A 13,605-nucleotide genomic window follows, 5' to 3' on the forward strand; every position below is an offset into this window, starting at 1 on the left:
GATATGGAGGGGACCACAAGGAACAATCATTCCAACTCTTGTCAGTGTGCAGGAAAACCAATTAAACCATCCTTGAAGGCTGACTTCCTAGCTTCTTAAAACTATCCAGAAGTGGAATTCAGAATCTCCATAGTTAGATTATTCTGTTGTTGTACAATTTCCACCCCCTTATATTTAAACAAAACCTAGGTAGCTTTAACTTAGGCTGATTATTTTTGATTTCTATAGTTCCCGGTCACCTTCTCTATTTCACCCTTTAGTGTATTTAAACACTGATATCATGTCTCCCTTCAGGCTTTTTTTTTTCTGTAGACTGAACATTCCAAGTTCCTTTAGGCTGTCTTCACTGGGCATATCCTTAAATACTTGCATCATCTCCTCCTATTAAAAATGCTGAGATTGAGGGGAATTATATCCATAGCATTCTCTTTTCCCACTGAGGTAATTACTTTTCTCAAAGGAGTTGAGATTTGTCTCACATGACCTACTTTTGACAAAGCCATGCTGACTTTTTAGCAATCACAGTATTGTCTTCAAGGGACTTTACAAGTGACCTGTTCCATTAACTGCTCTAACATCTTTTCAGGTATTAATATTAGACTCACTGGCTGAGAATTATGGGGATCCTCTTCCTCCCCCTCCCCCTTTCTTGAAGAGGAGAACTATTTGTTCTCAAGCCTTCTGACATTTTCAAAGCAATTCAGGTTTCCTAAAAGAAAATTATCAGAAGTCCCAACACAGTGGTTCTTGAACTGGAGGTAATTACTCCAAGGATTTAATTTGGGCATATCCTGGGGACAAAGGAGCAATTTACAATTGCATGTTTTGTGTGCCAAGTATCCACTTTGAAACAGCTGCTACCACAACACTTGGGTAAAATAAAAGTCTCCTTTTGTGGGGGTAATGATATTATTCAAGCCTGAGAAAAGTGATAATTGGGTAAAACAGTTTGCAAACAGTTCCTTCCATGTTATAGGATGTACGTACTTCATCAGGGCCTGGGGCCTGGAAGCATCCAGATTAGCTATTTTCCAGATCTTAGCTGAGCCTCCCATGTTGTGTCTATTCCTTTTCTCCTTCCCCCCTGAATATAAAGACAGAGGCAAATAGGAGTTCATTATATTCACTTTGTGATCTGTTAAGATTTCTTCATTTGGAGCAAATCGGTAGCCCACCATTTCTTTTGCCTTCCTTTTGTTACTACCGTTTGAAGAAACATTTCCTGTTGCATTTTTCCTGGCTTGTTAGCCTTATTTCATTTTGTGCTTTGGGTTTCCTAAGCTCATTTCTACATATCTGAGGTAAATCTTTGCGGACTGCCTTGGTCACTAGCCATTCCATTTCCAATTTCCCTTTCCCAAAAGCATCCTTCTTTAGTCTTAACTTCCTCATTAGTATTGGGACTTCAGTACCCCTTAATTCCCTTTTCAAAAGGTTCTAGCCACTTTTGCTTCAAGTTTTTCTTCTCAGACAGGGCCGATTATACTCACTTGTCACAACATGGCCTTGTCAAATAAAGTTGAATAATTAATTATTCCTGTGCATGTGATTTTATTGACTTTGTAATTTTATGAGACTGAAGATGGCATCGTATGACAGAGGGAAGTAATTTGCTTGAACAGTAAAATACTTGTGTGCATCACTTTATATTGGATTTATACAGAAATTGCTATGTTGGAAAAACATAGCCCAAGGAAAGTTCAGAAGCACCATTCTAATTACAGGTATTGATTTTCACTATCCTTCATTTGTTTTTCTTTATTATTCCTTTGGTCTTCTCTGCCATTCTCTTTAGCAGAGCTATAACTGGCAGGAGAGAACCTCCTGGATTAGCAGCTCCTGCTTGAAAAGTGGGTGGCAGCCATGACTAGAAGGGCCTTTGCCCAGGGGCACCTTGTGACCAGTTGCACCCATTTCTGGATTGGGAGACCTTACTTATGTTAAACTCATGGAATACATTAATGTAATATGCTCTGTGTGGGGCTTTCACTTGACAAGCATTTGCGAGCTTCAGCTGGTTCAGAATGCAATGACACAGACACTTTTGAGCATTCCACTGGTTCATGAGCTGCCAAGCTCCCAGCGGGCCTCCATGTACAATTCAGGAGGTTGGTCATTATCTATAAAGCCTTGTGTGACACATGGCAGGCTTGTTGATTCTCTTTTGGAGAAATGGATGGCCCAGATACAGAAAATACCAAAACTGAAATGTGTTAATTGCCCAATCGTCTTATTTTTTATTTTTTTTTGTATCCCACCTTCATTGTTTTAACAAATAACTCAAGATAGTGAACATATCCAACACTTCTTTCTCATCCCATTTCCCCCACAACAGCCCTATGTGGTAAGTTGGGCTGAGTGACTGACCCAAAGTCACTTACTGATGGAATAGCAGGATTCAAACTGTTAATGTGGCTATGTAGATAATTTGTTTCTTTGCTCATTCAATTTGTATAGCCCACCCATCTCACATACGAGCAATTAAAAACACAAAACAATACAAAAAATAACTGGACATAAAAAACCATTTATAAAAATAACACTATTTTAAAAAATCATCAGTGAGAGAGCATAGTCAATTTCATTAACAATGCAGTCACTTTACAGATTCCACACTATTGCTAACAGATCCCCAGACCAGATGACAATGCCATTTCTTCAGGCTCTTCTGGAAGACCAACAGTATCTGATATTAGGGAGAATGATGTTCCGGGGTGGTTGCCTCAGCAAAAAAGGCAACCCCCTCCCAAAGTTCCATCAAATGAGATTCTTTTGTGGACAAAACCTGCAACATGCCCTTTCTGCTAGACCCAGTGGGATGGGTAGATGTGATTGGGGAGAGATTGTTCCTCAAATAACTTGACCCCATGCCATGTAGGACCTATAAGTTATTAACCAGAATCTTAAACTGAATGCAGAAGCAAACAGTACAGCTTGTGGAACAGAGGTCTAACATGTTCTTGTCTAGGTACTGTACGCACACTCAAATTTCATACCAGCTGAAGCTTCCAGATGCTCTTTAAAGGCAGCACCATATAATATCCCTTTTGAAGACACAGTGACTTCCAGAAAACCCCAGAGAAGGACATAGGATATCTGGGTGGGCTGCCCCACACTTGTTATCACATATCCTAAAAAGATCAAGAAAGGATGCTTTGGTCTGAGTGAACTATAGAAGAAAATGAGGAAGGGCAAGTAGGAAATAGACTTTCCTTCCTCCCTCCCTCCCTCAAAGATCTTTGGAGAATCATGTTCTGAACCCTGTTTCAGAAAGTGACAAGCCAAATTACCAGGACAGGTAAAGATGTCCTGCTCCCCTCATGATAAAGTTGATTGGAACATCTCTCTTTAGAATATACAAAGTGAATTTGTAAGGGGGACAATCAGTTGATTAAAAAAAACTTCCAAAATTATTCTGCAAGAGTCTATTCCCGAAAGACCTGGATCCATCCATTTCTATGAACTTTCTGCTGAACGTGCATGTTGCAGAAGTTTTACTTTGACGAGCAATAGCTCTGCTTCCAATGTTTCTCCTTTCTGAAGCTTTTAAAAGGGATAGTGGTTCCTCAAGCTTTTAATTTTTAATATTCCCTGGGAGTGACAAAAAGTTGTTCCTATCTGGCCATCGTATTCTGTGTCTCCCCCCAGGTAAGACTTTTTAAGAAACCTCAGTGGATACCCTTGTGATAGCATTTGTTTCGGAGGTCATCGTAGACAAAGATGATTGTGCACTAAGCAGAGTCAGCTTGTACGAATTGGTGGCCATAGAAATTTAATTAATTAACCAATCAATTAATTAATTAATTATGGAGATTCTCAAATGTGCAAAGGATTGGAAAATTGACACGATGCAGTACAGAGTTCTGCAATAATCGTAGGTGCTATCTGCAGAATCCATCTTTATCTCACTTCTCATTAGGAGGAATCTTATGGATGAGTAGGGGTCATGTTTGTTCTCTGGTCTTCTTCTGCCACTGTTTGGAAACTAGAATGGATCAAAATCTTAAATGCAGCTACGTATGTTTATATGAACAGATAATAGTGATTGCTCTGGCTCTTCTAACCATCTAATCCTTTTCTGTTATTTTTCATTGGGAAACATTTTTTTAAAATGAGATACGTTTTGAGAATTGGATTATACAGGTTTTTTTTAGTCTAAACCTCAATTTATTTGTGATGGTGGAGTGTCTTTGAAATAAATACCGGAAAAATTCTATTCTATTCAAAGGGACTTATGTTGAAATAACTAGATATACTGTAGTAAAATTATTTTTAAATAATTGTTATTAAAACTTGCCTTAATTTTCCTCTTGATTATGACAGAGTTGATGACATTGGCCATGAGGACAGCAACAAAATCAGAGCCCGCAAGGAATTTAATTTTCAGTAGAAGCTATTTCATAATTATGATTTTATCTCTGTATTTGAATTTTTGTCATTGTTCCAGATACACTAATATTGTTTCTTTTTCTGTGTTTGTTTGGTTTCCAAGCTGTTGAGATTTCCTGAGACCAGTTTGCAGGCACATAGTTTGTTTTGGCTGTCCTAAAGGTTAAGCTAGTGATAGGAAGGAAAGGAATGACATTAAAGCTGGAATGCCAAGCTGACCATCAGGACACAATATGCTTCGTCAGCTGGCTTTTTTCTTTCTTTTACTGAGATTAAAAAGCAGAAGCTGTTCTCAAATGCATCGCCCAGTGCCAAATGAGCAATAGCTGCTCGGTAGAACCAAGTCTATTGGAAAATCTCTTAAGGCGTATCTGTCCTCAGGATACTGATGTATTCCCTCCTACTCTCTGGGCTTTGGCTGTTCTTGCTTGTCAAAGGGAAATTGCTGGGGGAAGTGGCAGCCAGCCTGACATTCTCTGAAAGAAGCAAGATGACAAACGAGATACCATCCAAGACAATGAACTGGACACATAACATTGGCTTTTGCACTTGTTCCAGTCCTTATTGATTACAGTTTTTTTTAAATCTCATTTTTAAAACAGCAATGCTTCAGAGCTGGAGAAACTTTTGTTTTACTTTTGATATAAACCTTTGTACATTACGGTACAAAGGTTCAGATTTGCTTTTCTCAAGCATACGTTAATGAAATGCAAGAAATCTCAGTTGAATCTCTCGAGAGTTGAGGCTGCGTCTCCAGTTATTTACTACAGTAGAACTGGGATTGCCTCTTTCCGGTCATCTTGCACTAGGACAGATTGCAGCTGCATTACTCTGCAATCTTCAAAGTAAAGAAGAAAATGTTTCTTTATTCAGCGGTCCACCTTATTAGGTAAACCAGAGTAAGAAACCAATACCACATGGCAGCGGTGAAATTCAGCCAGTTCTATCCAGTTCAGGCGAACCGGTAGTGCTGGTGGCGGGAGGTTCCACCCACCCACCTGGACGTCATCATGTCCTGTTTTTGATGCTCTGCGCATGCGTGGAGGGTCCTGTCCAAACACGGAGGTAGCGCGTGCGAGCAAAGCAAGCGAAGGTAAGTTGATTTCACCCCTGCCACATGGTTCAGTAGTATTTTTATTGTAAAAATGTAGTAATAAAATCTGTTCATAGTAATAACTATATGCTTCTCCCTCCCTTTTTTATCTTCATTCAAACTAGGGAGGAACTTGTCTGAGATATTTTGCAAGTTATTGTGTTGACCAGGTTCAGGCCCCTTTTAACTGACCATTGCCTTGGTAATGTCTCTTCTTCCATTCAATATTTTGCATGTTGGCTTCATCAGTTTCTCAGAAAGTTACTCCCTCCAGCTATACTGAACTAACATTCTGAACTATAATCCAGCACCAGTCTCTTACTAGTTAGTATGTGTAGTAAAGCAGTTAAAGTTTAATGTATTTGGAGGAGAACAGCGTATGAATGTCTGGTATTAGCATCAGAAAAAAAAGGAGGAATTGCCTATCACTTTCTAATTGGGTTTCTTTTAGCTAAAGCTTCTGAGATTTAATTGCTTCCAAATCTGGATAAATATTCCTCTAATTTGAGATTGAGGAAAAATAATTAACTTTCCGGAACATATGCTATATCAGACATAATCTGAATTTTTAACTGTCAGCTCTAAAGAAATGAAAATGATTTCCTTGAGTGCTATTATGGCTAAGCTGTTGCATAATTTTTTTCCTGTCAAAATTTCCCTCAGGGATGTTTCTCTGCTTCCAGTTTCCCGATCCCTTAAAATGGCTTCAAGTAACTTGATGGTAACAAGAACTTAATGTACTTATAATTTAATAAAGAATTGCTTTATATCATTATTTAACTCAGCCTCTGTCTGTCATAGGTAGGTAGGTAGGAAGGAAGCTAGGAATGGAGGGAGAGAGGGTGTTCCTCAGCTTCTTCCAGTGATATTTTATGTCATTCATGCCTTAGACAATTCCCAGTTGGATTATTGCAAGATACTCTACATGGTACTGCTTCTGAAGACCATCTGGCTTCAGTTGGTCCAGAACAATGGCATCAGTAGTTTCGGGTATGCCTCATTAGAACTTGTAACACCTCACCTAGCTCCCAGTATGCTTCTGGATGCAATTCAGAGTGCTAGTTAACACTTTTAAAGCTCACTGGTGAGTGCCCTCTGTCTCCAATGGTATCTGCCTACCCCTTATGTTCAATAGGACTGTGCTCTAGCTAGGTCTCTTCTCTGAAACAATATTATCTTCTTGGACCCAAGAGGTCTGAGTTCTTGGTGGTGGTCCTTGCCCTTTAGAATGAACCCCCCACCTTTAGGATTATTTTGGTTCTATTTAATAACATGTCTAATTTTTCTCCTATATTTTGGTTAATTGTTTTGTACCCTGCAAGCACCATGAAGAACCATGCTGCTTGAATTAGGCAGCCATTTATATTTTATAAATATTTAAGAAAAACATATAAGGACATCCACATAATGTCTGTCACAATGTGGTCTGCATATGAAATGAAATCATGCAATCTTTTAATATATATATATATATATATATATATATATATATATATATATATATATATATATATATATATATATATATATATATATATATATATATATATATATATATATATATATATATATATATATATTTAAAACCACATTTTTTAAAAAAAGATCTTTCTTACTACTCTAGTATCAGAATATAGAAGTACAAGGATTAATTATAGATAATGCTTTGGCACCAAACTTGTATTGATCATTACCACCTGCACTTTACAAATGGGTGAGTCTTTCTCTGCAGGTAATAAGAATTACAGATCATCGCTTGATTGAGTGACCCTCCTGCTACTCAGATTTTGAACCACCATTGCAATTATTCTCCAATAGGTATTTGACCCAAAACCAACTAGCCTAAACTTAAGCAAACTATTCTTCTCTCTTTCCCCATAAAAAGATTATTTCATTATGGAAGAGATATCGTCCCCTGTTTATATTTATACACAGATACATACATACGCACGCACGCACGCACACACACACACACTTTTCTTTTTTACACTGAAGTTCAACCAGCATGTACCTTCTTATATTGGTAATTTTAGTTCTTTTGACAGTGCTTCAAGTGTATTTGGGTGAGAGTGTGTGTGATAGATGCAAGACATTTCTGAGTGAAAGGCATCTATGATACCAATTTTAGGAGACATTTACACAATGTTGTGATAGCTTACTATTTTGCAAATCTCTTTGGAGCTCAATTCAAGTAGAATTTGAGCATGTTTTCTGCCTTGTGGGGGTTTGACAGCAATAGTAGTGAATAGCTGACATGTTGAGGGCATGCTGTGGGTAAAAAGATCTTGACTATTCCACCTGCCCCTTTTGTCTCCGTCTCTCTTCTCCTTGGGCGCACGGCACAGTGTCTGGCTACATTGGTATAATAGTTTGCCACTGCCACCACCATCTTCCCAGGGTCGGGGTGGTGGTGGTGGTGGAAGACAGCATGTGATAGAAATGAAACTCTCTCTCAGCCTGAGAATTTATTCAGCCATAAACTGGGCATAATAGAGATAACAACAGGAAAATCAACTCTGTAACATATATCTGGCCCTAACAGCTTTGAGATAATGCTTAGAGAACATCAGCCTTATGTTGTGATTTAAAATGGGTTTTATTAAAAAGAAAAACGTTGTTTTAGCTTGCATAATAAAACGACTAAGCAATTGGATGGAATAAGGCATTTACCACTTAGGCAAACTCGTAAAATGCTATGGAGACAAAAAGAGACAAATCTAATGGGCAGGAGCTACATTCAGACAGTTTTAAGATGTGGCAAAACTTGCAAGAATTGAGCTTGCACAAAAGCAAACTCTCATACAAAAATCTGAGGCAAATTTCTGAACGCTTTTCAATATTCATGATTTCTGCATAAATATGATCTGAAGTGTAATCTGTTCTCCACACATGCCCTAAAATTAGATAGAGAACCCAATTAAATAATTGAGTCAAAATATTGCATTTATTCATTCATTCAATGTGGAAAATTATCTCTCACTTGGCCTGAAAAAAAAATGTTCATTTTGATTTAAGACAACCCGTAACTAAGATGTGTGCACTTCCCCCCCACACACAATTGTTTCTTCTCAGTGTTTTAATTAAATGGAAGGGTGGGGGAGAGGCAAATCTGGTTGATAATATCACAAGCATCTCTGAAGAATCTGATCTGATTTGATTTGGTTGTGACTAGCCAAGCTGTTATTACCTTCCTTGCAGTAAGGATATTTTTAGCATTTTACCAAAGCAAATGGCTGGATTAGGTTGCCCCAGCAACTGCAGTTTCACCTTGAGCTCCTTTAAACACTGCAGGAAGCATTTTGAACTTTACTTTCAGAGGGATTTGTGTAAAACAAGTAAAATCATTGGAAAATGGAGATTGTGTTCAGACATTTTAATGTACAATGTGTAGGTTACTGGATCTGAGACTGATTTGTAAACCCATTTTGCTCTTACTAATAATGATGGATACTGTATATTAGATTAGTACAGTGTGGTCCTGTTGCGTTTGTGAAAATAAAAGAGTGGGTCTCAATTTGATGGAGTCAGCTGTGCTTAAATCTTGTGAAAATTAAGAAGGCATATTGAATTGAACTTGTTTGCAATAGGATTTACATGTGCTGTAATTTGTATTGGACCGAAGTTAGAAATTTTGGTTCCTAAGACTAATCAAGGTTTGTTGTTATCTGTAGAGCTTATAGGATATGGTTTTGATGAATAGTGGGAAGATCTGTTACCAAGGCAACAATCAGATAAATGTAGTTTGAACCCATATCAAGAAAGAGATTTATATAAATGTCTCAGACAGGACGACCCCTCTCCTTCCAATTCTCATGGAGATAAAAGAGGGAAGAAAGGAAGCAGATTCAAACTTGAAAGGTCCTGTACTATGCTACAGCTGTTCTAATAAAAGTAGCTTTAGGCAGATACAACTGTTTCGTAATCTGGTTTATCTGATAGGGTTGATACTATCCTGATATGATAAAAATGTGTAGAAACTTCACCCAAAGACCATTTGTTGTACCAGGCACATCTTCAGTTATGAGGGACTAGGATACATATTTTAGAATTGTATATATGTGTGGATTTTGTATTTGCCCAATGGGAATTAAAGCAAAGGGGAAGTGTGGGTATGGGAATTGTTTTGTTTGATTAGCTTGGCCTACTTTTTACCATTAAATAGCTTTTGATTTTTTTTTACTAAGGATCCCATTAGGATGCCATCAGAGGCAGATGGGAATGTCTGTTCTCCGAGCCATCCAGCTAGCTTCAATGAACAGGCCTCCTTATCTTCTCAGCAGCCTGAAGCGATGGTTAATGCCCTCAAGGTAACATGCCTTGCTGTGCTTGGTACATATGCCAAATCTCCAACTTGTATGTTCTGTAACCATCCATAATCCATTGTTTTCAAAGCATCAGCATATTTCATAGGAAAACATAATAAATCCTGAATGCTAGTTCTCATCTCTTATATGTTATTCACAAATCATTCTTTATTATCTGTCTTGATCTGGGTTGTGAACTAGTGTACTCTGTCCTCCAAGCTTGAAAAGACTGCATTAGTGAGCTATAAAGAGCCTTGTCTTTTCATCCAGACATCATATAATAGGGTTCCCCCCCCCTCAAATTCTGAAAATCACATTTATAAAGGAAAAACATGGAAAGTCATATCAGCTAGTCTCTCTAGTCCAGCCTTCTTCAGACTGTGTTTTCCAGTTATATTGAACTACAAGTTCCAAAATCGGGAATCTAAAACCACCAAATTGATACAAGATGATCTAGTCTAACATTCTATTTCCAACATAGAATGGGCTAATACCTTTCAGGAAAGTTTATAAACAGGGCGTCATGAAGGAGAAATATTTGTTGTACATTCTCATCATTTGAAACTAAGATATTAAATCTTACCACACAGCAATTTATCCTACATTACTACAAGATACACCCCTGGTCACTGGAAGACATAGACTGCAAAGAAGTGGTGGTATATTGTAATCTATAAAACATCTGGTTTCTGGCCACCTCTGAGAAATAGCTTGTCTTTGCATCAAATGGAAGTAACTTTCCAATGTATTGCCTTGCATTTTGGATATTTTATTAGGAAAACTATGTGCCATTATCCTGCCTCCATTTTATATTTCAAAGAATGTTTGTGAATAATACAGAATGCAAATGAAACAGGTGAAATACACAATGACCTGATGGAGTAGTTAAAGATGATGTGAAAATCAGAAGGATGGTGTGTAGACTTCAAATTGCTTCTAGACATGTACCTCTCAGTTATCATGCTAATAGCCTACTGCTAAACGTGTCCACCATAGTGCTTTGAAAGACAGTACATATTTCAGAAAAGTAAAACCCATAAACTGATAGTACATTTAATGTGAACAAATACTTTTTATCTGTCCTTAATCTGCTCCAACTCATTTGATGACCCAAAGATCTATTATCATAAGATTGGGAAAGATTATTTCAAAGTTCACAGTTTCAGTAGTTTCTGTCAGTATTTATTTATTTAAGGGGAAAATATTAAAGTCCTACTGACATTTTGTATTTGTGTTTTGTAGTTAGTGGGTGCATATTATTACTTTGGAAAAAATGCTTGGAGAAAAATTAATGTATAAACCACATCACACAATGCTGAATTTGATATTTCTGGAGTTCCCGATGCTCTCTGACTTGGTTGTTTGCTTGTACATGTTTCATTACTTCACTAAGTACCTAGTTTTGCAATGAAATGTCTGAAAGCAATCAATCAAGTTAATACAGCACCAAGGACTCCACAGTTCAAACTTAACCTACTATATTCTTTTCTGTAAGCTATCCGTTATACAATTCAACCAATTTTTAGTTCTCTGAGAGATGTGCCTCCACCAACTTAATATTAAGGAAAAAAACAGATTTTTCAGGAAATCGTCATACAGCAACAGCTTTACAACATCTCATTTTTGTTTTTTGGAAATGGTGAAGACTGAGCATACATTAAAGTAGCAACAGGGTTCAGGACAATAAAATGGACCCACGAAAATTGAGAGAAAGCCACACCACATTATGCATAATCTAGTTATATTAAAAAGTCACTTTCCATTTGGATACTGCTTGGACAAATTTTGGTCACGTCTGAGCAATTAGAAACAAAATAGTGATTGCATACAGTATAAACAAATGTGAGCATGGACTGCATAATATTACACTATTTCCTTGTGTAATACAAATAGTAGTTTTTCAGTTATTAGCATTTAAAATCAACAAATTGTGAGGAGGAGACATGTATGAGTGCTTGAATGCAAAAAGTAAAATTCAAGCTCAGTACTGCTTTAATACCAAGACAGTACTTTCTTTAAGTAAGGCATCTTGGTCATTTAATTGTGGCACATGAGCTTTAAAAGAACAGTTGGCTATGAACCTTTACATTTCTAAAGAATAGCATATACCAGTTTTAGAATCTAAAAAAATAGTTCACCAAAATTTGTTAAGTTTACAATGTCATCAACTTTATTATCTTTTAATTTTTTTCCAATTTCACATAATGTCAGGTCTGAGTAACTAGGGACATTCACTGAGTTCAAAGCACAGAAAAGTTTATTATTGCTACCTGTAAGGCAAGAATCTAGTCAACTAAAGGTCAAAGATAAATTAACGATAAATAAGGATAAATTGGGGAGCGAGGGGGAGAAAGGACTGGACTTAGGTATTTTGTGACAACAGAATTACTTCAAACTGATGACATATTTAACCTCACCTTCCCACTCAGCTTCTTCTACACATAATTGGATAGATCATAAATGTAGAAAATTTCCAAGTACATGTTTGTTATTAGATTTTTTCAACAAACTAGCAATAAAGGCATTGTGTGTAAAGAAAAAAATTAAGTATATAGTGTATATTTATGTGGCCCAAGGCAATTCCTTTACACTCTTACAAATATCACTAAAATCACATAATAACGTTAAAAGTTTATGTGGCTTGTGAGGCTTCATTTTCCTACAATTCAAGGATTTTCTTAGTCTTCTCTCTCAGAGTTTGAGCCATGGGGGAAGGCTATTAAGTGACTTCTTCAGAAACCTTCTGCTAGAGTATTGGCTGAAACATTTCCAGAATGTCTTCAGTGAAAGCTGCAGGATTACTTATTTCAAAGGCAACCAGCTTGGAGGTTCCTCCAGGTCTTTTGCCAAAATTGCTGTGGGCAATCCTGAAGCTGTCAAATTTGGAAGCACTTCAGTGAATACAGTTTGAAAAGGGCGAGACAAGTCTTATCCTGAGGTGAAGTTCCAAAGTGGTTTCCGATGTACTTTGTTTAGGTAAATCAGGTATCTTTTTATTTTAATGAAATGAATTCACATTAGCTTCATGGAATGGGGGTCATTTCATCACAGTGAATCTACATTGCTCTGCACAGACCTAATAATTACTAACAAAAACTGTTATGTATCACAAGTTTTCCCTCTGGTCCATTTCACTAGGGGGCGCTATGCTAAACGCTGATTGGCTGGCTGCTTGACAGCCGGCATATATAAAGGCTGTCAAAGCAGAGCTCAGCTGTTGCCTGTTAGCTAAACGCACGAAATGTGAATTGCCGCGTTGGCAACCTTTTAGCAATAAACTGTTAGCATTTTGTTAAGTCCTGGCTCGCCTCCGTTTGTCCACCTATGTTCTCCGCAAGATAGAACATTTGGCGACGAGGATGGGATCCTCAGGAGGAGCCCAGGCAGAGCTGTGAATTCACTAACCACAACCTGAGTCACTAAGAGCTGAATTCCCTCAGGGGATCACTCAACGAGAGGTCGAGTAAGTAACTTGCCTACGAAGGCTACTTCCTGTTATCAATCAAGGGACGAATTTACCTCAGAAATGGCATCGATGAATACGTTAGCCGCTTTCAACGTGACCACAGAGACTTGGGCTTCATACATTTCACGTTTTGAGTGTTTTTTAGAAGCCAACGGCTTTACAGATTCAAAAACGCGTCCTGCCTCCGTTGTGGAAAAAGGGGCCATTTGGCAAGAGTTTGTAGGGCAGCTGCGCCTTGTGCCAGCGCCTTAGAAGGGAACTCTCCCAACACCAACCAGGGGTTCAGAAAACCCTCTAATTTTAGCAGGAGCGCAGGCTCCAGGAAACAGGACTCCTGTTTTACAGTCAGTGAG

General features: G+C 37.8%; 1 protein-coding gene across 4 annotated transcripts in view; it reads left to right on the forward strand.

The window, feature by feature from the left end:
• The window catches only part of CCDC85A (coiled-coil domain containing 85A), a 161,823-nt gene that overhangs the window by 128,003 nt on the left and 20,215 nt on the right, over positions 1–13,605 (forward strand). For 2 of the 4 annotated variants that reach the window (XR_014174636.1, XM_081944287.1), the window contains one exon: positions 9,667–9,789. The exons of the other annotated variants lie outside the window; for them this stretch is intronic. Coding sequence is in view for 1 of the 2 variants with exons in the window: in XM_081944287.1 (XP_081800413.1) it covers positions 9,667–9,789 (123 nt within the window). In the remaining variant the exon portion in view is untranslated. The remainder of the gene's footprint in view (positions 1–9,666; positions 9,790–13,605) is intronic. 4 annotated transcript variants of the gene reach the window in all.

Source organism: Natrix helvetica (assembly GCF_964273705.1).
Source record: "Natrix helvetica genome assembly, chromosome: 2".
NCBI lineage: Eukaryota > Metazoa > Chordata > Lepidosauria > Squamata > Natricidae > Natrix > Natrix helvetica.